Genomic DNA, 26040 nt, shown 5'->3' with positions numbered 1-26040 from the left:
TGGCTAATTCTTTTCTCATAGCAAATATGGGCCAATGTTAACAGGATGAGCTTCAACAAGGCTTGTATTAGAAATAGTGTGACCAGCAGAAGTAGGGAGGTGACAGTCCCCCTGTACTCTGCACTGGTGAGGCCACACCTGGAGTGTTGTGTCCAGTTTTGAGCACCTCAGTACGAGAGAGATATCGAGGTGCTGGAGTGAGTGCAGAGGAGGGCAACAAAGCTGATGAAGGGCCTGGAGAATAAATCCTATGAGGAGCAATTGAAGGAGCCGGGACTGTTTAGTTGGAAGAACAGAAGGCTAAGGGGAGACCTCATCACTCTCCACAACTACCTGAAAGGACATTATGGAGAGGTTGGTGATGGTCTCTTCTCACAGGTAATTAGTGACGGAACAAGAAGAAATGGCTTTAAACTGCAACAGGGGAGGTTTAGGCTGGACATTAGGTAAAAAGAGCGGTCAGACAGTGGAATAGGCTGCCCAGGGAAGTGGTGGAGTCACCATCCCTGGATGTCTTTAAAGGATGTTTAGATGAGATGTTGGGGGATATTGTGTAGGGTACTTTGTAGAGTAGGGCTGATGGTTGGACTCGATGATCCCAAGGGTCTTATCCAACCCGAATGATTCTGTGATTCTCTGAAACAGGGTTTTTCATGGAATTTTAACAATTTGCCCTTCACTTGAATGTTTTTACAGCATCAGTGTTCGGTTGCTAACAGGGCAGAAACTCAGAAACAGTTAAATAATTAATATTAACATATTCAGAATTCTTGAAATGCTATCCCAGCAGTTCTTTGTGAAACATCTTTCATTATAATCATATGACTATCTGTTTGTGGTGGCACGGAGGACTGTGATCAAAGTGGCTGAATGCTGTAAAAATGCCTATAAATACACCCTTCTGAACTCAGTAGGAGCCAGCATTTGACTTACACTCCCTCATTTGAGGAATCTGAAATCTAATTAACATTAAATTGCAACAAAAATAGACAAAAATCAAGAGACAGAAGGATGCCTTCACTACTTAAGGTAGGGACAGGGCTGGAAGCAGCATGCTTGGATGAGGGAGGTGAAGAAGGATGGCAGTGTGCTGTGTGCTGTGTCCCTGAGAGGGAGGCTGCAGATGGCTCAGTCCTGCTCCCCAGGCTGCGTCATGTGAGATCTTTAAAAGTCAGAGTTTTTTCCCCTACCCAAAAATGTAAGTAAATAACCAAAAAAATACAGTGAGGCTAATGCTGCAGAAGTTTCTCCCCAAAGCCCCGAAGTAAAGGAGGCAGGAGGCGCCGAGATAATAGCTGCGTGCAGTGAGAGTACTGCTGCTGATCTATTCAAAATCACTCAGAGCAGAAAGGAAAATCTTCTTCACACTTGGAAGGGACTGTGGTGATGGCACATCCAGGACTAATGTGAAGGGTATATCAAGTACAATTCAGCCTTTGAAGTTAAAGGAGAAAAAGAGTAAAATTCACTTGCTGTACCCTAGGTCTCCAATTTCTAATCTGTGATTTCATAGAGGAAAGAAATTGTGTCACTGAACTCCTTTTAGGAACTGTGTCCTTGGCTTATTAACTCGCTTTATACGTTGTCCAATTGGGGGGGGGGGGGGGGGAAAGGGCTGTATTTGTGGGTGGGTGGTATTATTTTAGGAGATATCTTAGTTAATTATTATCTACTGAAACATCACCTAGGAGATACTCTTTCTCTGTCATGCAGCTTGATACTTCATGCAGTAAAAGGTAACTGTTCCATAGTTCATTAAATTATGTTGTGGTGAACTTATCTCCACTGGGTCTCAATTAAGAAGTGAAGCCAGTGCCTTTAGAGGAAAAGGCAGAGAACAATCAGAATATACTGAATATGTAATTTGATCTCTGGAAACAAGAAAAAATGGAAATATGGAAAAAATATGGTGTGCAAATGTGTAGACATTAAGAACATGTTATGTCTCAAATATTTGTATATGGAAGTATAATATAATTAGATCATTATTGTTCATTAGGAATATTTAGTGTTTTTAAAAATTTAAGGTGTTTTATCTAAGTTCATTAACTACTGTAAATTTACTGTAGTATACTCATTTTCCTTACTACTTCCCTTGCCTCCATTTTAGCACCCCCAGGAGCTTCAGTCATACTGATTCTGGGCCCATTGTCTATTACCATGAATTATAATGCTGCCGTAAATTTTCTGTTACATTCCAATTTAATTAAACATTTTGGTTTTAATAACATGTTTTAATTTTCCTTTTAAAAACGTTTAAAGTATTTTGCAGAACTAGTCTTTCTGGATCTTTTTCTACAAATAACCCACAAAGCTTCTTTCATGAAATCATTTCAAATGTGAAGAACAGAAAAGGAAGTTATCTCAACTGTTTCTCAGGCTACCTTTCCTATGATTCTTCTCTGTGTGCTGCACGCATCTTTTTTTTTTTTCTGTTTCTCTCCCATTTACATGCTTTTCTTTCCTAATGCTGGCCATATAATGATTTGCTAAGGTCTGTTCATTTTGTTTTTCTCATACAAATCAGAAATCATCCCAAGAACCATTCTGTGGGTACCAATGAAATATGCTACTGCAACAGGCAGTGACATGGCTGGTTTACCATGCAGCTCTGAATACATGATCAATGCATAGGTGTTAAACAATACCTGACTTTGTACATTCTTGAGTAACTTAATTCCCTTCAATAGCATGAGAATGAGCAGCTCATAAATGCAGAATAATTGGAATTTTAATTAGGTAGTGGCTTAAGGATGCCTCCTGTTTACAAGGTAATAACATCTCTTGAGCTAAATGAATGGAAGGGCAGGTTTCAATTTAACAGCTTATAAAAAACCCAGTTGATTGGTTTCCACTATTAATCTTGGCTGTTCACAGTATCTAAGTGAACTTGGTGGCTGAGGTGCTGATGTTTGTTTTGGGCATGTGAATGGTATCCCAGCCCTGCTTCTCACTAAAGTCTTTAGGATGAGTTTCAAACAATTACAGTGAACTGCATTAAAGTCTCAATGAGTACAGAATTGCCTTGCTATGGCATTAAAATTCATGGTATCTACCTGCAGGTGTATACATTTTGTGACTATTTGAATACACACCTTTTCATTTGTTTACAGTGGAGTAGTGAGAGGAATTTGTTTTCTTGCATGAGATAAGCATCATCACGTTTTTCCTAGCAGCTGCATGCACAATTAGGAGGACCCAATTAAAGCTGCATTCAGTTTACACAGAGCGGCAGTGATTGCTGTCTGTAATTTCTCCTGTGGTTTGACTTACGGGCATTAAGCTGCACAGAACTTTATTAACAAATAAAGTCAAGTTAAACAAGTCAAGAACAAAAAAAAATGCAACAAGCTGGAAACTGGTATGTAGGATCTTGGCCGTTGTGCACTGGCTACAGCTTGAGAAAAGGAGTCTGTCTCCCCTCCCACCTCTCTCAAACAGCCACGGGACAAACGACCAGATTCCTCTGTTTAGGCTGCTGCTTTCTGTCCTCATAGCCACAAGAATAGGTATTTGTGTCTCCTCTGCTTCCATATCAGCCATTATGACTGCAGCGGGTGTGAGCCATCTGAAGACTCCTGTGAATTCAAGCCTAAAATAATTATAAAGCCAAATATACCTTTGTTTGTCCCAAGCATTATCTGTGCCATCGCTACAGAAAGCTTAGCACTGCCAGTCATTATGCCAAATGGAAGGAGGAAGGTAAATCAATTAGAGTAGGGAAGGAACAGGGCACTGGAGCACAGGTGCCTTCCTGTAGGATGAGGAATTTAATTCACAACCTGTGCTTTTCTCCCTCCTGAGGCTGTTCAGTTCCCACTGCTCCACTGATGTCCACTGATTGCCTCCCAGCCCATGTAACTCTCCTTGGCTAGGCACATACATAGTCGGTGGCACAACATGTTTTGCTTTCATCGTTCAGGGATACCCGGAGTCTGTAAACACTGATCTCTCAGCTAATGCACTACAAAGAGCAAAACATCAGACATCCAGTCCCTGGAAAGAGTTTTATGAGAAAACGTGTGGTTTCCAACTAAAAATCAGGAGCAGAAGCCCCATTTCTGTATGTATGAACAGCCAGTGGATAGTGATTCTGAAAAAAAAGGGAAAGAGCATGTCTAAATTGTCCTGATGTGCAGAAGTGGCAACGGAGGAAGGGCCTGGCTGAAACATTTTCCCCTTAATACCACATAGATCTCCTGAAGCAGCTGAGACCAAAAAGGGGCAAAGACTGGACTTAATTTTACAGGATGCAGAATATTCTGACCCTCAGGCAGCGGAGTACTTAAGGCATGGGAGCAGAGCTAACAGTTGAGTTACTTAGTTGATACTGAAGTGCTTTTCTGTACTGATGGGATGAGCTAGCATCTTGTAGGATAGCCTGTACAGAATACGATTAAAATCTGTTAATCACCTTGCATATGTCAAGTGTTGACAGATCTAAAGCCAGTCAGTTACTTTCAAAAATAGATAGATTATTAATTTGGAGAAAATGATAAAGAAGTTGCTCTTGTGTAGGGCCTATACAAGATCAATTATTTGGCTTTTTATGCTCTCTTGACTGGTGCTAAATCAGTAGTTAACTGGCAGTTTTGATGCTGATACACAAAGCAAGCCATAATAGAGAAGAAAGCCACCTTTAATTTCAAGCTCCACTAGAATCATGAAAGGAAAATTAATGTTTACTAAATTAAAAAGGATGATATTGCTGGAGAGAGGAAGTTTTGGTTAAGCTTTTAGGGGAACATTAATAACTTTGAGAAATGGAAACATATATTATAAAGCATGTTTGACATGGCTCAAACTTTAGGAAATCCAGAAAGTATTTTAAACTTAACCTAAGCTCCTCAATGTGGTATCAAGTTTTAAAAATCAAGCAAACTGAATGATAGCTGACATGGGGAAGGAGGCTTTCTAGTACTGGTATTTTCTGTGAAAAATTCAATATAGCCTTATATTTAGAATAAATGTTTTGAGGTGCAATGAAAGTCTCCTGGTTAACTTTTGAATATTTTTGTAATGCCTCTGCAAATTTCCAGAGGAATCTGAGAAGCATCCAGACATGTTCCCTAGGAATATACTTTCATAAAGCTGCCACTCTGAGAATCTTCTGACATATCACAGTGCGGCTGAGTTTTGCCTGTGATATGTTGCCAAGCACCATAAACGAATGCAGCTCTGAGATGGCAGGTCACTTTTTATTTTGCCAGACACAACAAAGAAGTGTCAACCCCTGACAGTTTTTAAAAGTAGGCTTTAAAAGAAATATCAAACCTTTTTTTTTAACCAGTCAGTATCTGAGAAGAAATACTCACAGAAAAAGAGAGGATAGGGAAATTTGTGGAAGTGGAAGTTGCACTACGCGAGTGATTTAGTACTACATGATTTTGGTTTTATGCTGATAAATACCTTTGGGATTAGGTAACATGGAGTTTATGCCAGCAAATAAATGGGCAGTGGATCTGGTTCAGTCTGATGTGTGTGTGCACCACTGCAGAGGGATTATGACTACTGCTAGTAGTGCACTGGATTTTGTGATAATGTCACAATTTTGTGTTAATGGTTTGGTCTTGCGTTTTGTTGTAGGATCTTGCAGTCCTTAGGTACTTGAATCCCCTTCAGAGAACCCCCTTTTTAATAGGAAATGGAAACATTTAGCGGGCGAATCTCTCGATTTAACACAATATGGCACAATCTATGAGCAGTAGGGCAGGACAGGAACAAATTGCAGTAGCTTTGGATCCCAGTTCCACAGTCTAACACCAAAGTGTTCTGACGCCTGTGAAGCACTTGCTGATGGCTGACAGGAAATACTGGTCCTATAAATGCTGGCCTGTGATGCTGTAGTTTGAGGTGCATTTGCTTTACTGGGCTTTAGGCTAAAGCATGTTAACAGAAACTGTTAAAAAGAGAAAATAAAAGAAAAAAGTGATGTTCTCTCAATACTGTGACATAAATATATGCTGCATTTTTCATAAGACTGCGAAGGATATGGCATAGTTCATGAAAGCAGGGAAAAAGCATTGTAGGAGACAATGTCTATGTATTACTTGTGATAAAACAACTTATATGTGATTGCTTTCAGCACTTAGACTGCATTTGTTTTCAACAGGTTTGCACTGGCAGTGTGGTGTAGGATTTCCTTTGTAACCATCTGGACAGTGTTTGATCCCCCTGTAGCAGTAGACTGATGAAGTCATTGCAAGCACTTCTTTCCAGTATAAAAAATATAATTCATAGTAATCTAAACAACAATCATTTCAAGCAAAAGAAGAGGGAATATCATACTCCTAAGATCACATTTCCCTTATAAGTGCCTTGCATTAGCAGACAAGGAAATAGATCTCTTCTTTTTCATCCCGATAACTGCAGGCCATTGGGAACTAGTCTGCACATAGGGAAATTCTTTGCTGGGGAAAGTTCAGCTAAAGCAGACTCTGAGGATGTGACTGCAGAAGGTTCATCCACTCTTCAGCTGGTGGAAGCTACCATTGCCCACATAACAGTATGCTGCTTCTGCTTGAAGAGTATCAGTGAGCCCACTCACCTCCGCTCCAGTCACCAGGTTCTTTTGTTCATGATTTCTGCTGATGCTGTTAGTTGAGAAGCAGATTAAATGGCTTCCAGTTTATAAAGAGAAGTTACAAATTGTAGGAAAATTACTTCTGAAATTACATATCAATGCTGGTTCATTTTCAATTCTATTTATGAAAAGTTTCCAGTATGACAAACAAGCGGTACATTGTGCACTAGGATGGTATTATGGAAATGTACAGCGAACAGGGAGATGTGCATAGGACTGTAATTTGTGAGTAACAAGGTGTATGTGCTCTGAATAAGTAATTAAGAAAATTTCAGTAGCTATAATACTGGTATTTGCTCTAAGGTTACTGCACTGTGGCTCCCTTGTGCCATCAAGTTTGCAATAGCATTACACGCCAGCCCTTCCGCCTGTCTTCTCTCCTTCCTCCCTCTCCTCCCCATCACACCCTTAGTAAAGCAGAAAATAAAGATGATGACAGTATTATGTTAGAAACTGGTAGATGAGGTAAGGATAGCAGTCACTGCAGAATCTCAGTCAGCTTCAGGCTTGGTTATATTCAAACTTGACTTTCAAAATCTGATAGAGTGCAAAGCCATTTCCATTCTACTCCATGTTTTCACCCTTTTGGAGCTTTCACAACATGCATGCTTTGAGATGTATTTTCCAGCTTTTACCAGCTCCCAGAGGAGTGTGTGTCCATACATATTCATCTTCGGAGTTCTAACTGAAAACTTTTACAAGTTTGTGAATTCAGTAACTATATGGCAAAACCCCAGTAATTTTTTCTCAGAGACTTATTCACCATATATAGAGAAATTTTTGCTAGATCGATATAGGTGTAGGGGAATATTAATACTTCCCCTAGTTTTTATTTAGCAAAATCTCCTATTAGAAAAGTAGATACCATTTTAGAATATCCCTTCTCTTCTGACTAAAGTCCATAAAGCCCATGGTCTTAAGTACAGCTATAGATACTATGTCCCTGATGCAACTCGGAACTAGTGGTCCTGGCATTCACCTCATCTGACCACCTGCTATTCATGACCACAGTTCTGTCTCCAGCCCATGGATGGGCTAGTCTGCAGCTCAGAAGTGTGTAGGTGTTTGAAATCCACCTGAGATCTGTCAGGATGGGTTGCACCCTCCAGAGTCTCCTCTCACTTGCTGATGTTGTTTGCATGCAGCTCTCACAAATCCAAGTTTTCAGTGCTGTCAATGATCTCATAAACTGCAGTGGCCCTGGCCAAGGCTGTAAAGGTGCTCGTTAGCCCTGTCAACTCTTCCACTGTAAACCCTGAGAGAGGGCGCATGCCATTACACTGAAGAAGCCTCATGCTAACCACAGTGGTTCCAGGACAGACACAGCGTGGAGTGGCTGCACATTTAGTTACTGTAAAGATTTTTCATGTTTAATATCCTATCACAGACAGGAGATTAATACATTCAAGAGTCATTAGTATTAGGATGGGGATATATGTATTAAATTTTTCTTGTGCACCATGTGCAAATGTGCTTGACTTCCCCAAAACAAATCCTTTACTGTGTCTGTTTAGGAATAATGGCATGACTACTGCAGAAGCCAGGTTTTATGTAATTATACAGGGAGAATTATTAGAAGAGCATTGCGTTTCTGTACGGTGTATGACTATCATTCATAACCACTTCTCAACCCACATCCCTGCTTTATCCTGCATTCTCCATAGTAATAGCACTCTTCACAGATGCAGAGAAAACTACTGTTGTAAGTGAAGTTATTGTCTCTTTAATGACCACAGGAATATCTACTGAGTTTAATATATTGGCCTGAAAAATCTGTTTTGCCCACCCTAAATGGCTGTCTGTCTTAAATATATCTGCTCAGAGTGATGTGCATTATATAAATAAAACTACACAGACAGCATGTTTGTCAATCAGCAGAAAAGCCTCTACACCCACTATCCCAGGCACATATACTTTGTAAGCATGGGTTTCCAGCAGATAAATGTAATCAAGGTTTATATGCTCACAGAAGCCAACAGGATGGGATTGTTTCACTCGAAAGATCAGAAGAAAATTGTAACTAATGTTGTGGAAAATTACTTTGATATTGCTTTCTCAGTACAGCATCACAATTAGGTAGCAATGTGAAGCACAGGGAAAGAATAAATGAATAGTAACAAATCAACACAAACAGCTACTGTCAGGAGTACTTTGCTCAGTGAAAGTAATGTAAGCATTACTTAAAGTTTTATGACTGTGGATTTTATACTGGTTTAAGTAGTACATCAAGGTCTCACCATCATGCTTGCTAGGACTAAAACAATCAAGAACAATTTCCGGAACAGACAGATAAAACTAAAGTACTGAAGTATTTTTATTAATCATGTTTCATAAGTTGTACTATCTTAAATTAAAAATGACTGAACATACTAACAATGAAAAATGCCCTTTTGGACAATGCAAAATTCTCCTACGCTGCTTTTCAGTGGAAAATAAACGTTACTGACTTTCCTCCAGCCTTCCTGATGAGATTCCAGTGTCTGGCAAATATGTTTTACTACACGGTAACTACAGAAGCAAAGGCTAATCCAATAAAACTTTGCCATGCAGAATCTGTTGTCCTAAGTAGCTTAATGACACATACATTTGTTCAATTCTATTGAGGGAGCAATCAGACAAGCAAATTATAGCAACATCCGATCTCCATTAGAAACAGGCCCTTTTAAGGAGAAACACTGAACAGGGGAAGGGAAGGATCCTTCTCAGCATGCCAAAAATGTCACTTGTGATTGACAGATTTTCATAGGAGACTGTCTAGAGATGAAATATGCCTACCTCTCTTTTTAATTAAATGAATGGATATATTTTCCTGTGTCTTTTAAGCCACGTAATATGTTTTAGTGATAACTGGTATCATTTTCAGAAGCAGTGGATATGAGGAGTTTCCGAGTCCACTGGGAGTTGAAAGCACTTAACACACATGAAAATCAGCCAAACAGAAATAAGAGTAATTGTATTGAGCACCTTTTACTCAAGGGTACAGTCTGGTTCCTGTTAACATAAATAGTAATTGAATGTGAGAATCGAGCAATTGATTACACGTCTTTGGCAGTAACAGCATCATTGGGATGTTCATGTTTTAGCTATGCAGATCCCTACCCACAGCAACCTAGTACGGTTCGGAGGAAGTTTCCCTGCTGGGCTAGGAGCTCTGTTCAAACTTGCTTTTATTTAAATGTGCTTGGGTGCCCCCTTCTACAGTTACATTGCTCTCAAAAATCACTTCACCGTGTACTACAGTCAGCAGTCTGCATTCAAGAGGTTTGTGGCAGAGAGAACAGAGGTGCAAGTGGTCAAGATGAGAGACCAATAATGAAAAAATGGAGAAGAAATTGCCCAGGTTTTGAGATACCACTAGAAATTCTTTCTCTTCCAGGAGCAAAGAATTAACTTTTCAATGTAAAGTTACACATTTTTCGATGCATTTGAGTACTGCCTGCATTTACTGTCGATATGTCTTTCCCCTCACCCCCAATCTATTGTCCAATTTCAGTCAAATGTGGACAGTACCACCAATTTTAATCTCTCAGCTCTTTTGCATCTAAGTATACAAAACTAAATTGCAAAAGCACTGAAGGGACTGGTTAATTGTCTGCTTTGCACAACACTGATGATTCATTATTTCTGTAGTTTCAGCTGAGTGGCTGCTTTCAAAATTGGTGTGCAGTTGGACTAAATAGTAAACATATTAAAGTACAGATTGTTTAGTGACATGGAAATAAGCACTTAATAAACCTGGACACCAAAATTAGCACTTAATGTAATTATATGAGTTCTCTGTGTTAGGGTTCATCTCCTTTAAAAATGTTAGTAATGCTTTAAAATATACACAGTCTTGTTCATTGTACAATGAAGATGTCAGTCAAATAGACTTTATAAAGCATGTATTTAGTTAAAGGAGAATTTCGGTGCATATAAGAGCAAACATAGTGACCAAACCTTGGCACACGGGGCTGCTGTTATGAGCTGGAGTGCCTGCATTTGTCTAGGCTCTAAACCAGCCTTCATTATAGTCCTTGTCAAAGACGAAGTGATTGTAAGTAAATCAAGAGATCTCATGCTTTTTCATACTTATTGCATGGCCCTCTCACAGTTTCCTAGCTCTCATGCAGGTGTGGTCTTTGTGGTCTCCACAGTTTAACGTTAGTAGTGCAGGAGGAAGGCATGCATATGCATGAAAGTTATGAAAAGTTTAGTGGAAGTTAAGTACATTAAAGTATTTTATGTTTCTTTCATGACTCATGCATCTCTTATTTTGCATCTGTATGACATATTGAATACCATATACAGGGAAAGGTAGATTCAGAGGCATGTATTTGTAGGAACTGAACTTTTGGAGAAATTTCTCATTTTCATATTTATAGTGGTAATAGCTTGTAGCAGAACTGGTCTCAACTTTACTAGAAAATTAACTCTATTCAGCTGCACCCTGTGCACCTTGGCAAAGATCCTTGCATAATCAGTTAATTGGTTCTTGGAACTGTTTTTTAAGCAAACTCCTCTTTTTTTTTCTTTTTTTTAAACAAATTGTTAATTAATTTCAAAATAGCCTTTGTTAAAAAGATTACATACCTTTGTTGAGGCAACCTCTGTGAAATATGTAAAACACGTTCAGGGTATAAGTACAAAATGTTGAACATGAAAGTGCAAGTGAATGAAACAGGAATAGGAATGCTAACCTGGTGTCTGCTGATGAACTATTTCTTCTGGATCCTGCAGGTGAATGAAGACAACGAGTCCAGCTGCTCCAAACAGCAAGATAAAGGAGAACATACATGTCAGCCTCATAATTATTGTTCTCAGATCAATCCAGTTCTGACCCAGGAAAAGAACGGCCTGCAATCACCAGGACGCTCTTCACTCATAGTCTCGTCCTCTCATCTGGAAGTCTGGCGTAACACGTCTACAAGAGGTGAAAAAACAAACCCCTAAAACTTAACATATTTATTTTTTCAATGCAGATTAGTAGATTTAAGTCCTTGTTTAGAACAAATAACTGATTTATCTAGTATTTCTTTGGTACAGTTAACCGCAGTCATCCAGTCATTTCTGCCCCATCAGTTTGTCTTTAATTATATGTCACTGTTTTTAACATGTTGAAAAACAATGTAGAATATTATTTAAAAGCGTAGTTTGGGGAAAATGGTCATGCTATGGCTAGAATTTGCACAGAAACCCCTCTTATTAGTTGTCCTGCTTCAAGCACTTTTTATTTGGACCAGATAAACAATATGAAAACCGTAAAGTGAGATAACATGGGGGAGATGATCAGAAGAGCTGCACCTTGCATGTCAAATACGGGGAGAAGGATGAGCAACTGGCAGCTGCCTGCTTCACCCTTGATAAGAACAGTCGAAATGGTGCAGCACAGGTCACTGTCACCTGTTGAAAAAGCTCTGCAGGCGTATTGATTTCCAAGGGAAATACTGGTCACAGTGCTTGGACAGCCTTTTACTGGCTTGCAGAAGACTTGAGAGCATGGGCAGCAAGCGGGCGGTCTCTGCCGGAGCGAGAGGCACGGCTGCCTCTCCTGCCCTGGGAGCTCCCAGCGAGTTTCTGGGCTCAGTTCTGCAAATTCTCACTGCTTGCTCTAACCCTTGCTATGATGCACAGTGCTGGTGAAATGGCAGCAGCCCTAGTCCCAGATGGGCACGTTGTGTGTCATTCTAAACCCCTTGTTAAGCACAGCCCTAAGGCAAATACCTCACTTTAAGCCCATGAATAGTCCCACTGGAACCATGTCCGTTCTGGTAAAATACTAAGAAGCGAAAAACCCATAAGAATGGGAACTGGGGAGGAAAACCATTAATGGTGCTACATGGCTTTATTAATTAAAATAAATGCTTTTGCCACATAACTATGCTGGTCCTGCATTTTTCAGTAACACAAAGGAAGGTGAATTAGACCACAGGCAGTGGAACTGGTTCCCAAAAATGTAACTGGATTTCATATCAGCAAATTTCTGAACACAAGGGCTCAGGCTGGAGATCAGCAGTAGGTTGCAGGGGTGGCGATCGCTTTGCTTTTCTCCTATTTCTAATTGTAAATGTGACCCGGTCTAAAGGAAGGTTTTTGAAGGTGGTCTTTGTTTGAAAGGAAGTTTTAAGTACAGAAAGACTGTAACATTAGTTTTTCAGGAGGATGGGTTGTGGAAAGATGATGATTCCAAGTAGTTATGCCATGAAAAGTCGTTAAGGATTTGTTTTCAGTGTACCTGGAATATTTGTAGCTGGGGTAACTTGTTTGCTGATTAACTGATACTCTAAATTTCTAAAATGCATCAGAGAAGAATGCTAGTTGTGCTGTCATGATGAAGTGATTTCTGTGACTCTGATTGACAAGATTATTTAATGGTGACTATGTGTATTCAGTGTGTAAAGCACCTGGAGCTCCAGGCCAGGAACACTACTGGATCCTTGTATCTTAAATGAATGCAGAGTGTTGTCTCTATACAGAGGCGAATTCAGCTTCATTTCCTGTTAAAATTATGTCAGACATTAACTGTGTATTTTAATTTTTTTTTTTTCCCGTAAACCCTTCTCACCCCTTTAAAAATAAAACTAAAAGAAAATGTTGCTAAGTTTTCCGGCACTAGCAAAGTCAAATCCTTATGGGTCCTTGTGGAGGTCCATCTGTGCCTGTTGTGTGAATGTGTATGTTGTATGGATGGACTTTTTGCACATGTATTTGTTATTTAAGAGGCAAATACTAACTCTAAAGCCCTAGGAGAGTCCGATTAAGGAAGAAGGATTAGCTTTCAAAGCAACTGTGTTACAGTTCCAAACACTGCTGGTATATGCAAACAATGAGGGAACATGAACCACCCTCTCTCTGGTTCACTACAGAACTTGTTTGTCCTACACAGTCAGTGGTTTGGTTAAACCAAATCCTCCTGTGGGAAGGCTGGTACAACATCAAAATCACACCATCATTTTGTAAAACCATCCAGTCAGAGCTTTCTAAGAATTATATTTGATTACCTAATATAAAATTTCCCTTTTGTAATCTATTTATGCTCTCTGCATGTGCATGGGGAGGAGGATGCTACTACCCCAGTTTTACAGGACAAGCGTGAAGCAAGTGTCTTGCCCAAGATTATACAGTAAGGCTGTGACGTAGCAAAGAGTTGAAGGGCTTCCCAGCCCCTAGGCTGGCATTGGCAGAGCTGCCGTTCTCTGCTGGGAATGCTCGGGCAGCTGGTGGGACACAGAGCTGTCAAGAAATGCCAGATCATAATTTGAGAGAGAGCAGTTAAAAAACATTCACTCCCAAATAACAAAGGGTTTATGTTTGCTTAATGCTGAGTTTTAAGGTCATTTTTTGAATGAATTATACCCTTGAGCAAATACGGGTTTCTAAAACAATTATTATTAGCTTAAAGTGCTAAATTGTTTTCCCTGGTTTTGATTTGTTGACATGTTTTTGTTTGAAGTAGGGGCAGCATCAAGAAAGATCCCTAGCCAGTTTTTATTTAGTGCAAGAAATGTTACAATAGAAGTTTTTAACAGTTAGAATGTTTACGTTTTTCCACATCCTACAGAACAACTGCGTTCAGGATCATGTAACCTTTTAGGTCAGGCATTACAGTGTCTTTGGGACACCTCAGGATGCAACAGTGACAAACGCTAGATGAAAGCAGATATGGAAAAAAAACAAAAAGGCCGCAGGTACTTGTGTAACTATAAAGGAAGGTTGCTGCATATTGTCTGTTGCCATTACATGTCTTTGCAAGCGCTGAAGATAGAGGGAGTCTAAGAAGGAAAAGGAGAACCTATTTCCTCTCAACAAAATTATTACCTCTCAACAAAACACAAACTTCAGAGATCTTTAAATTATGGGTCTAGGCTTTTTCCCTCCCTATTCTCCTGTAATTATTTTTTCAATCAGTTGACTTTAATTAACATGTCCTAGGAGAGCAAAGCTGGTGAATGGGAACGGCTGTTTTATACATGCTGAGCATGTGCTTCCTGAGCCTTCCCAGGCTGGTTGTTGAGTAACAGGAGCAGAGGAACTCTGAAAGCAGTTAGCACTGCCTGATGAATGTGAATCCTCATTATGGAAATGTTTGAAAATATTGTTTACACTCAAAACACGTCATTTTAAAGACGGATGAGATAAAAAACCTTCAAAAAACCTTAGTGGAGCCTTAGCTAACAGTTTGTTTAGGAAATACTTCCTCAGGCACGTGAGGGAGAGGGATGCTGTGTGTGGGAGCTTGGGATTGATCCATGCTGAGCCCTGGCATCTGGGAGGCAGAATCTGGATGAATCCATAGCCTCCAATTTACACGTCAGATTTGCAGTCACATTAACTGTGCTTCTCACAATGGGCAATAACATATTTTTATATTTCTTATTAGTATTACTGAGAGTGCAAGTAGATAAGGTTGTAAGCAGCCTCCAATCTAAACTCTATTTTCAGCTGCCCTGAACTTATTAAACAGATGGAGAGCGGTTCACTAGAACGTGTAATAATGAATTAAAACATCTAACTTTTAATTTATTCTTCCTTTATACATTTTTGTGGTGGATAAAACTTCTAGGTATCAATATATGTTTTTCTAAGCTTTCCCATTACTGTGGTATGTGAATGCTCTGCCCTTGAAAGCAGCAGAAGTATGTGTATACATGGATAATAATTAGCACTCAGATAGCACTTTCCAGTTCAAGGACATTCATTAATCACCATAGTACTCCTATGAATTGTGAGGTGAGGAGATATTAGTATTGGGTAGAAGAATAGGTGTTGCATCCTTAAAGCAAGTCTTTAAGGAAAAAGATGTACAATTTTAGGTAAAAACCATCCAGATATGTTTGCGGAAAATATTTGAATATTATAGAAAAATTTTCAGGCACCAAATCTTTTATTTACAAACACAGAAGCAGGACTAATTCCCCCCTGCTCCCAAGCAGTACTGAAAGACACTGCAAATCAATATGATGGGAAAGATTTTTTGACAAGATTGGCAGTGAAAGTAGTGCTTTGTAGGTCTGCTTTTTTGCAATCACTGCCTGGAAGCCTAATGGCCGAACATTTTTACTGTGAACAATTTAACATTGTGATAATGGATCAGCCCAAGAAAGACAAAGAGAGTTTTCTACCAATGTCTTTGTTGTTTGATTCCTCATCTGAGATGGGTCAGTCAGGCTGCACTTGGGTTTCTGTCTGATAGCACATGGCTGTTTGTTCATTCATGAATTTTGAGGATGTGACATTCTGTCCCTTGTCCGCTAACAAATCTTAATGAAGAATGGCATTGACAAGATAATAATCTAAGGGCATGATGTAATTGTTAAGTAGAAACTCAAGGGATTGCCTTTGGTCCATCTAGAACTGGATTTTACCCTAATAGTAGCCATATTGATGCTTCAAAGGAAAGTAAAAAGAATCTTGCAGAGCAAAGCGGTAGGATAACTTGCCTTCAGGAAAAGGTCTGTCAATCTTTAGTTGGGGTCACCTTCTTTCTATGTGGGTAGTGTATCTCTGAGACTGCCTGTCTTAGGAAAACATGGTGTCAAGGCATGCATCTTTCACAGCACTACCAACAATTGCTTTCCAAGAGCTTGGGCACTCACAGAGAACAGGAGGGACAGGAGGCACAAGATAGCTATAGCCCCATTCCTCTCTGTTGGCTGCTCACAGAGCCCCTGCAGAACCCAGGCTACTTGACCCTCTGTGCAACTGGGTCCCCAGTGTGCTTTCACTCCCCCGGATAATTGATGACTAGGCCAGATAAATTAGCCTGAAGATGAAAGGATCAGTGCCAAGATGAGAACAGAAGAGGCTCTTTTCTGATGTGGAATCAGAGGAAGGACAAAAGTAGGACAGAGACCCTGTAAGGCTCTTGCCCACTGCAGGGTACTTCCATATTCTCCCTTCCTGGGGCTTCACTGCAAGGTACTGATGCAACCCCCAGTGAACCAAACTAATGCCATCCTCAGGTTTACATTACCATAGACATTAGCAAGTCAACAAAACACTCAAGTTCTTTGAAAACATCTACTGATTGCTGAATTGGACAACTACAAATCCCCTATGAATGAACGTAAATGCCTAGTTCACATGTACATGGTAAACTTAATTTATTATGCTGTGCAAGCTTTAGTTGATATTCCTTTAGTTGATAGCAGGCTGCTGGTTCAGAGTGGAGTCCAAGCCCACTGTTTATTCAGAGGAGGGTGGCAGTATGCAGATATCTGCCTTTTGAAAGCCAGGATTGATGCGTTTCCACCAGGAGCTTTGTGTGCTGTTGAATAGCCAGATACTAAGCAGCAGAGATGAGCTTGGGCATGGGCTCCCACTGCTGTGGTTACACCATTCTTGAGAGGCCAGCTGGGATGTCTCCATGGTGCTCTGGAGCTCTCTGCGACGGTACGTGTCCATGCAGTGCTGTCCGGGCTCTCTGTACAAAGCGTGGCACTGCATGGGCACAGCCTCAGCAGGGTCTGTTATCTTTGGCAAACTGTCCCCAGTTAATGGCATGCACTGACTGGTAGTATTGCCAGTTCAGAGAGAGATGTTTGTAAATGCAGTAATGTTTTTATAAGTCAATCTTCCCCTGACAGAAAAAAATCCTACACATTAAATTTCAGCACCCCCGTAGCTGATCTGCAGAAGCTTAACTGTGAGCTGTTGGAAGCTGGGAGCTGTGATGGGCTTTTGTCTTCTACTGGGTTTTATGTGTTCTGAAGGGGTGCCGTAATGGAGCACTTTATGCGTTATTAAGATAATTTTACTTAGATTGTGTAATATAGTTAGAGACTGGGATAGTGACAGTGGGAAATTAGCTGAATAGGAAAAAAAAAAGAATACTATCACTACAAGAATATAAGAAAAAGATTTGCTTTTATTACTGAAATGATCACTTCTAAATACATTAGCTGTGTTTCTATGAGTTGTGTGAACAATGGCTGCTTCTCATCTCTGAAGCTGAGCCAAGCATGCATTTCCTTGCTTCAAAGCACTTACAGAGACAAAAGGCCCTCAAACACAGGGCACTGAGTTTTCCCATCACTCAAGTGTCCACTCTGCTTTACCCCTGACTTCTAGATCAGGCTTGTCATGACATTTACAGAAGAAAAAAGGATTTATAAACATTATTCATATTCACCAGTAAAACTAACTTTTTATAGCATTTTTACAAATGCAGGCACTGTACTAGAGGTAGAGATATTAAAAGTCATATTATTCTGTAGCTGTCAGCACTCCTTGGAAATAGGAAATGCAAATGAATCTTAAGTATTATGCCTCAAATCCTTTAGCTTCTTTAGCGTAGAAAGAAGAAGGAAACTATTAATCCCGTGGCTGCTTCCATTCACCAAATGTTCTTCTTTGGGTGCTGTCAGTATATTCTTGTTCATGTATCAGTAGAACAAAAACTTTGATTTTCACTGAGATTTGGAAAGGACAAATTTGTTTTCAGCTGATATTTCAAATCAGAACATTTTGTCTGGCTTACTTCAACTTCATACATAATTCTGTTCTTCTTTTGGTAATAGGAAAAGATAAGTATTTTGAAGAAGGTTGAAATAAGATATTTTAAGTTGAATTGGTTCAAAATGCCCTGCCCCCGAAATCTCCCCAAAATTATTTCCTGAAAAGATCTGGATTCATATTTTTCCTTCATATGGGGAAAGGAATTAAACTTGCTTTGATGAAATCACTAGTGAAGTTAAAGTTTCCTCTGAATCTGACAAATCCCTGGAATTCAGAAGTGAAATAATTGAGCAGAGAGGTGGCTCAGCCTTTGTATTACCTCTCTGTAATACCAGCCGACGTCTGAAGGATGTTGGTGAACCCTCACCCCCAGGGAGCTCCAATGGGTATGTCCTGAGCCACCCATCAGCACTGCCGGGTGCACAGACCAGTTCAGCAGTTTGAATTCAGGAAGAGGAAGCATACCTGCCTTGTCTGATTTTATGCAGCAGTCCTTTGAGCTCTCGGTTTTCCTAAGAACCCCTTGCAGAGGCAGGAATTGGCGCTAGGGTGAATCAGACCTACTGGCCTGCCTGATGAGCTGGCACCTCTTCTTCCGTGCAGCTTAATTAGTCTCCTCTGTGTCCCAATGATCCTGAGTGAACATGCTGAGCTGACCGCCTGTGTTACATGCTAGCTAGTGCACACCATCAGTGTTGTATGAAATTAGGCAGAACTTACTGTCTTTTAACAGCTCTGTTCTCCAGTCACTGATGTCATTATGTGTCTTGGCTTTCAGCATCTCCTCTAATTATGCAATATGGAGATTTCTCAACATGAAGAAAATCCTGGAAATTACAGGCTACTCTTTTGCTCTCATGTACACAAATCCATATACTGCACAGTGGGGAAAAGGGGGTTAAGAGGCTTTCTCTTATTCTGGTGGAAACTTGTTTTGCCAGGCATCAGTGGGTCCAGTTCTACTCTGTTATATATACCAGTTTTGTCTTTTGGACCTGCACACTGCTTGAAGGTGTGTTAACCCATATAACATGCCAAAAACTGAATTTTAGCTTAACTGAGAAAAGCTATGATATTGTTTTATGTGTCTGAAGTCAGAATGATAACATACGACCCCTTTTTCCCATTTCAACCCACATGGCAAACTGCTAAAGCTGCTCCTCTCATTTCCATCACATTGCAATAGGAAGAAGGCACTGCTGGTTTCCACTTTCATCTACAATTTAAGACCAAAAGGGACAGCACTCGGTAAACAACCAAAATAATCCTTTCAAAGTTGAGAAGATTTCCTTCCTATCTTTCTGGGTGCAAATTGTAGCAGGAGTCATGTGTTACTAATCTCCTCAGTACTGCAGCAGGTCCTTAGCAAGTTAATACACATACCTCTCCAGGATCCTCGAAGGGTTATAATATTATTCCTAAACTAAAATATAATCTCTAAAGCAGTTTGCATTTGAAATTAAAAAAAAAATTTTTCTTTACTTTGTTTCAAATTAGTATCTCACAAGAGCTGTACAGTGACAGTGTAAATAGTGTCAATAATGAACTTGTCCAACTTGCTTCCACACCAGAGTGGAAGGCACAAAATTTGCACAACAGATCTCACACACAGGCAGCCCAGCCCTCCCAGGCTCTGCCTGGAAGCAGGATTAATAGGGATATTGTCCCACCTACAATATTTCATACAGAAAACTGTGCTGAAAGCAGTGAACTCTCTTGTAAAATACAGCAGAAAGGTTTCTAGTTTTTCAGGTGCCCACTTGGTTCTAGTTAGAGCCCAGTTTGAAATGCTTCTGTCTCTCCCCACTTGCCTCAATCTCTCTTCTCTTTAAAGTAACTATCACAGTTTCAAAGGGTTTTTTAGATGATTGCAGCGTCATATGACAGTGGTGGTTGCAAAACCCTGAAATACTTTTCAGTTGTCCTGAAGGTGTTTTGTCTCTTCCATAGGTTTCCTGGCTATTCTGAATAAAAACACCTTCTTTCAGAAGATACGACACAGCTGGTGTCAGCTGGACTTCCAGAGGTACCAAACAAGAAAGAACCCCAGACATATTCCTTCTTTTATGTCAGTATGAAGCACAGTGGAGTTTGCTTTTATAAATTAATTTTTCTATGCACTTTTAGATGTGTTGTGGTAAGGAACAAGAGATGACAGAACTTAAAAGGTTTTATTAGCTGCTTTTATATATATATTCTTTCATAGATATATAAACAATATATTCTTAGCCATTGGGTAAAAGTTTTATTTGTATGCCAAACCTCTTGACATCATGAGATTTTAAATAGTTTTTATAACAACAATTTTGAGTGGCTTTATGTATGTATGTGTGGGCCCCTGTCCTCCAACATTAGAGCTTAACTTTGTGCCATATGTAACACAGTTCATGTAATAATACAGTATGAAGGTTCATGATTCCTCAACATTATTTCATTTTCCTAAAAGATAAAAGTATCTGAGGTGGAGATTCTTTGTCTGGGAGTCATAAGCAAGCAAGAAGAATAGAAAACAGTGAGATGATTCATGTAAGCTAGGAATTAAAAACCTTTGTCACAAGTGAGGGTGGGTTTAATTCTGCATTTGAGGAAACAAAACATAGCAAAATTTCTGCAGTAGCAGTAAGAAAACAAACTCCTGGCTCACACTGTGTCTAGTTGTGATGCTACTATGGTTACTTCAGAAAGAATAAAATAGCCCTTGCAACCTTGAAATGGAACATTTTGCTGTGGCAGTGGAGAGGGTTCCTTTATTGACTCAAGCAACTTTTCTAACAGTGTACATCAGACTGTTTTCACCTAGTACTGGCTCTTGTCCTTCTAGCCATGATGACTAATTTGTCTCTTATTGAAATTTTACAAATGCTTTCTCCCTAATGAAAGGTCACCATCTGTTTAGTCAAAGTACTTTCTAACTTAGACTATGCCTGTATGTCAGAGCTAAGTTATTTCCTCTTGTTCTTGATTTGGGCAGTTGGAACACAGCAGCTAATTGAAAGGGGATATTCTATAAGTAGATCTAGTTGGAAAAACTTCTTTTTTTTTCTTCTCTAAAATGCCTCTTACATTTTCTTTTGAGATTAGAATTCCCCCCCCCCCTGATATTGCAAAACAAACTGAAACAAATATTTGCATTTTATTTTGAAGTGCAATTTCTAAACAAAAAGAAATAGAATTTTTATTTTTAATTCAGTTATCATGTTACTGCAGCGTATAAAGGGAAGCTGCAATGGGTGCTGAAGGACTAGTTGGCTGGCTGTGCAGAGGCGTGGATGTGACATGCTGCTGTCTGGATGGGCTGGCAGGTCTGAAGCAGGGACAGAGCTCCTCCAGCTCACATGCCATGTGAGACCAAAGGGAAAAGGATCTGCAAGCTGAGAGATCTCCTAGGTGTGTATTAGGAAAGAGAAATAACTGGGGGGTTTGCCATCACATAAAGAGGAGTGAAATGGTTCTGTGTGATGGTGAGTGAGGGAAAGTCCATGTGGAAGCTGGTGGAGTTGCACAGAGGCAGAGCTGTGATGTGATCAGGAGTTTCCTGGGGAAGCAAGTGGAGTAATTGGGGTAGATGGTGCCTTTTCAAAGGCAGCATGAGGGTTATGTTTATCAGTATTACAGTGGAGCATTGCTTACATAGGGTGGTAAGCATTTGCCCTACCCTTGCACTCTTCGGCTTCTGAAAGTTTCGTATTTTGGCAAGGTCAGCTTTGGGGAAGGGGTGCAATACCACCTGCAGTTTCAGCACAGTTTACTTTGAAAGACAGGAGTGCATAGCTGTCAACAGAGCCACGGAGGAGACAGACATAGCCTCTGTTCAGAAATGTGGCTGTTTCATTTGGTGGTGGTTGCAGTAAGTGTAAGACTGGGTGAGAAAGGAGGTGCAAGGTTGTCTGGCAAAGGACCATAGGTCCCCACTTTCATAGGGGAGCAGAGACATCATGATGGTCACTGTATAAGGAAATGGGACACCTACGTGCAATGCACTTCTAGTGCTTCCTTACCTGTATGCTACCATGCACCAGAATTTCAGACACTCCAAATTTCAGAGCAGTGAGAGGAAACCCATGCATTTCAGAGCGATTACTCAGCTTTTTAAACAGAAGGCGATTTTCAATATTGAGCTGTAATGAGAATCCTGAATAGTCATTAACTCTCTTTAAAACCAGTTCTGTAATGCTGGTACAGAGGCAGAATATTGCTATATGGTTTACTGTTACTTATTTTTAAGCACCTTTTGTCAGATTTGTAATAAGAACAGATAAGGCAACTAGCTGCTTGGCATACTTGTGTGCTGTAAATATTGGAGATCATTAAATGTCACTGGGAAAGTTCCTGTTGTTCCACTGATACTCTATAGGAATGGATATACTCTATTGACTCGATGTATTTGACATCAGACTTAGTTTACAACTCCATCCCTTCTCAGCTTCTGTATTGAGTGAGGGGAAGGTAGACGCAGCCTCAAAACTTCTGTCCTTTCCTCCCTCTTTTTGCTGTTAACATGGACAGGCATAATGATGCCTGCTCAGGAGATGTAACAATTGTCAAAGTATTTGTGACACAGAGAAATCCTCCTGGGGAAAAAAAAAGGGTATTCTGGTATTCCTCTTCCCAGCACCAATGCTCTGGCTGTACTGTTGAGACACTACCAACATGTTGGTACTGGTGAATTAGTCTCAGATACCTGAACAGCAAAGATAATATAAACCAGGGATCTTTTCCTGTTTGATGTGTTGAGCCCTGTACCATGCCAGGTTATTCAAATGCTGGGGATGGCTCTTGGGGATGGCATAATCATCTTGTCCCTGAGCCTGTGCCATCTCTCCTGTGGGTTGACACTTGATCAAGTTCTGGCTGAGGGCCTGGGGGCTGTTACTGCAAGCACAAGTATTTGCATTCATTACTGAAATTGAGGCATTTGCATTCAAAGAACCTGATTGAAGCTCAGAGAAATTATTGTTAGTTTTCTGAAGTCACTCACATGTAATGGTTCTGTAAAAGGCACCAAAACAATAGGGGTTTGGCTGCAGATACTGTGTTGTGTGTCACAAGCAGTAAAGAAAGGCCGAGACTTAACAGGTACAAAGATGACTTGCCTGACTAAGACTTGGTAAGAAAAATTTCAGATGCATTCTGCACATCAGAAGCATCAGTATTTGTCCTGGCACCAATAAAAACCATTAAAGTTTATCCTGGTTCTTGTTTTTTTTTGTTTGGCTGGTTTTGTGGTTCACATCAGTGTAATTATCTGTGCCTCACAATCTTCAGTGTTTCCCCTTGCAACATTTGTCTGAAGGAAAGAAGTAATGTGTTGATTTTGTATTTGTTTTTGACATATAGATGCACTGTTGCACAGGGAGGAGCTAGGAGATTTGCATGAAGTTATTTGAGATATTTCTTATGAAAGCAATAGTTGATGCTGGCTTTCCCACACCACAGATAAAGAATAATCGTGAATTCATTAGTGATAGATGAAATTAAGCTACTATTTTTATACACTTCTTTTCCAAAGGCTTAATCAAGTATTTGTCTTTTAAATACAAAACTGTATGGAGTAAAATGTGTATCTGAGGGGATATTTCCTACTAGAAATATTAGTAGGGTAGCGTCGCTATCGATACACTTCTAATTCCACAAAGCTTGAAGAACCTTGGTTAAAAAAAAAACCAAATACTGTTGTAATGCAAAAGGTGACCAACAAAAAGTCAAGGCTAGAGACAAGGACCAGAGGTACTGCCATATGCTGTAGGTCTTGTTCCACATTTGAAACTTGCTGAGCACTGCAGCTCTCATAGCAATTAAGGGGTGTCTAATTCTTTTCCTTCCTGCTCAGTGTTGGGCACAGATATGGTTCAAGTTAGTCTGACTGCTTAGCTTTGGATTTTGTTGGCCACATGACTGTAATATCCCTTTTGGACTTTAATTTTCCAATGATAGCACATTGCTAAATAGTTTTCTTGCTCAGTCATACCAGTTTGTACTCCATGACTTTACTGGGGTTGCCTAGAGAAACCAAACAAGGTGCAGTCCTGCAGCTCTGGTGCCAGAGCACCTGGGGCTGGGTGAATTTATTATCCTACATGAGCAGTTTGATAGGAAAAAATTAAATATCTGCACTTTTAGATCTAGGTTTTCCTTAAGCTTTCATTAAACTTAGGCGGCAGCAGGTAATGGTTACAAAAAGATCATGGAAAACAGTGCCATTGGGGCTGAGCTCTTCTGGATTGCTCACAGTGTAAGTTATCCCCAGGATAAACTACAACTGTACTTAAACCAGTGCTAAAAGATGCTTCGCTAACCTGCCCACAGAAGTAGCCAGGCACAGGGATTCCACGGCCTCCTACACCTTTATAATATATTTGGATAATACTTTCTGGTTTTATCACTCTTTAATTATTTCCACAGTAAAGAAACTGGGGGTGTGCCTGAGCCACAACTCGTGAAGAGTATGCAGAGCCAAACAGGCCTCTAACTTGCCATCAACACACTAATGACAACAGTTTCATTCAAACCAGGACAATCCAGACAGTGTTTTAACTCCTGGTCCCATCAAATTCAGTTTTTGTATCAATGTCCACACATCCAGTAAACCACCTTAGACCCAGCCTGGTGCTTGTCAGCTTCCTAAATCTTTTTCTTTCACAAGAATTTCCTACAAAACCACAGCTCTGTCATTTATAAACTGATTATGCCCCCTAAGCCCCAACTAGCAAAATCCTCTGAAGCTTAATTCTGATTATTTGCATTTCCTGCATTATCCACTAGTGCTTCACGGTTTCACTTCATACCCTTTCAAGAAGCATTTCACAGATACAGTATTCTCCAGTGAAGCAGATGGGAACATTTATGTTTGCAGCTCAGATGCTCTCCTTTGCTCCAGTTCCTGAGAATTAACCTTGCCTAATTCCTCTGTGCACTTTTCTCTGTGAGCCGTCCCACTACTGAAAGAAATTGCTAAGTCCACAGTGCGTAAATATTTGTATTAAGCTATCCAAATTTAAAATCAAGACCTTAAAAATAAAATAGTTACTGACCTTTTAGCTCATTTATAATTAAAACCCATTCTAATGTTGTGCATATAAATAATAGATAGCTGTTTTCACAGATCAATGCCTTCTCCTGCTTTATAAGAAACATTTTTAAATAAAATTACTGTGCCTTTAAGTTTAATAGGAAATTTTGATGTGTTAGCAACTATGGGTTGATCTCTGTACATTTTTCAATTGTAAATTGCACTTTAAAAATGCAAACAATTATTAATATTGATTTGGACTAAAACAATATTGAATTTCAATATATTTCTGGCTCTTTTATGAATTACCCAGCACAGCCAGTGTGATTATGATGAAAGACTATTTGCACGCTCAATTTCTTTTTAGCAAGAAACCTTGAAGGGTGCTAGTTGTGTTCAGGCTGGTGATAAACCCATGCATTCAAGGAAAATAAGACTACCTTAAAAATCTCAACTGAAGCATAGTAAATTAATATTTCATCCTATACGTGCAGTTCTTATATCATGCTAGCTGAACTTTTATTATTAACAGATATTGAGAATTCAGTTAGAATGCAGCTCACTGCATGAGCCCTCTGTTTTGGTTGTGCATTGCATGCAATTATAAAATGATGTCAATCCATCACTGCAATTTCCTGCGACTAAGCAAAGAGAAGAATATATTCATGTCCTAGAATGCTGTAAGACACCAATTTATTTATGTGCCATTAAAACCATGTTTCTATGCTGTGGCTGGAACAAACATTTCATAGCTCTGTTGGTAGAGAATTTTGAGCTTTCTTCTGATCTCAGCTGTAATCTCAAGGTCTGTTTGCTAATTGCTTACTCAGGTACCCCAGCATCTCCCTAGAGGCCTCATCTCAGGGACAGCCCTTCCCGGAGCGATGCGGCAGTGGCCGTGGCCATCAAGGTCACAGCAGCAGAGTGCCCTCATTACAACTCACAGGAGTGGGTGGCAAGGGGGTCTCCCGAGAGCCCTGTGATACATGGACAGAATTGTCTGGAAAACTGA

General features: G+C 39.9%; 1 protein-coding gene across 1 annotated transcript in view; it reads right to left on the bottom strand.

Annotated features, from left to right (window-relative positions):
- The window catches only part of CHST8 (carbohydrate sulfotransferase 8), a 193596-nt gene that overhangs the window by 137588 nt on the left and 29968 nt on the right, over nucleotides 1-26040 (bottom strand). The window contains exon 2 of the mRNA XM_074913384.1: nucleotides 11263-11486. Coding sequence (XP_074769485.1) covers nucleotides 11263-11371 — 109 coding nt within the window. The 5' untranslated portion in view covers nucleotides 11372-11486. The remainder of the gene's footprint in view (nucleotides 1-11262; nucleotides 11487-26040) is intronic.

Source organism: Athene noctua, chromosome 9 (genome assembly GCF_965140245.1).
Source record: "Athene noctua chromosome 9, bAthNoc1.hap1.1, whole genome shotgun sequence".
Taxonomy (NCBI): Eukaryota; Metazoa; Chordata; class Aves; order Strigiformes; family Strigidae; genus Athene; species Athene noctua.
Note: the sequence above shows the minus strand (reverse complement) of the source record. Positions and strands in the feature narration are given on the sequence as shown.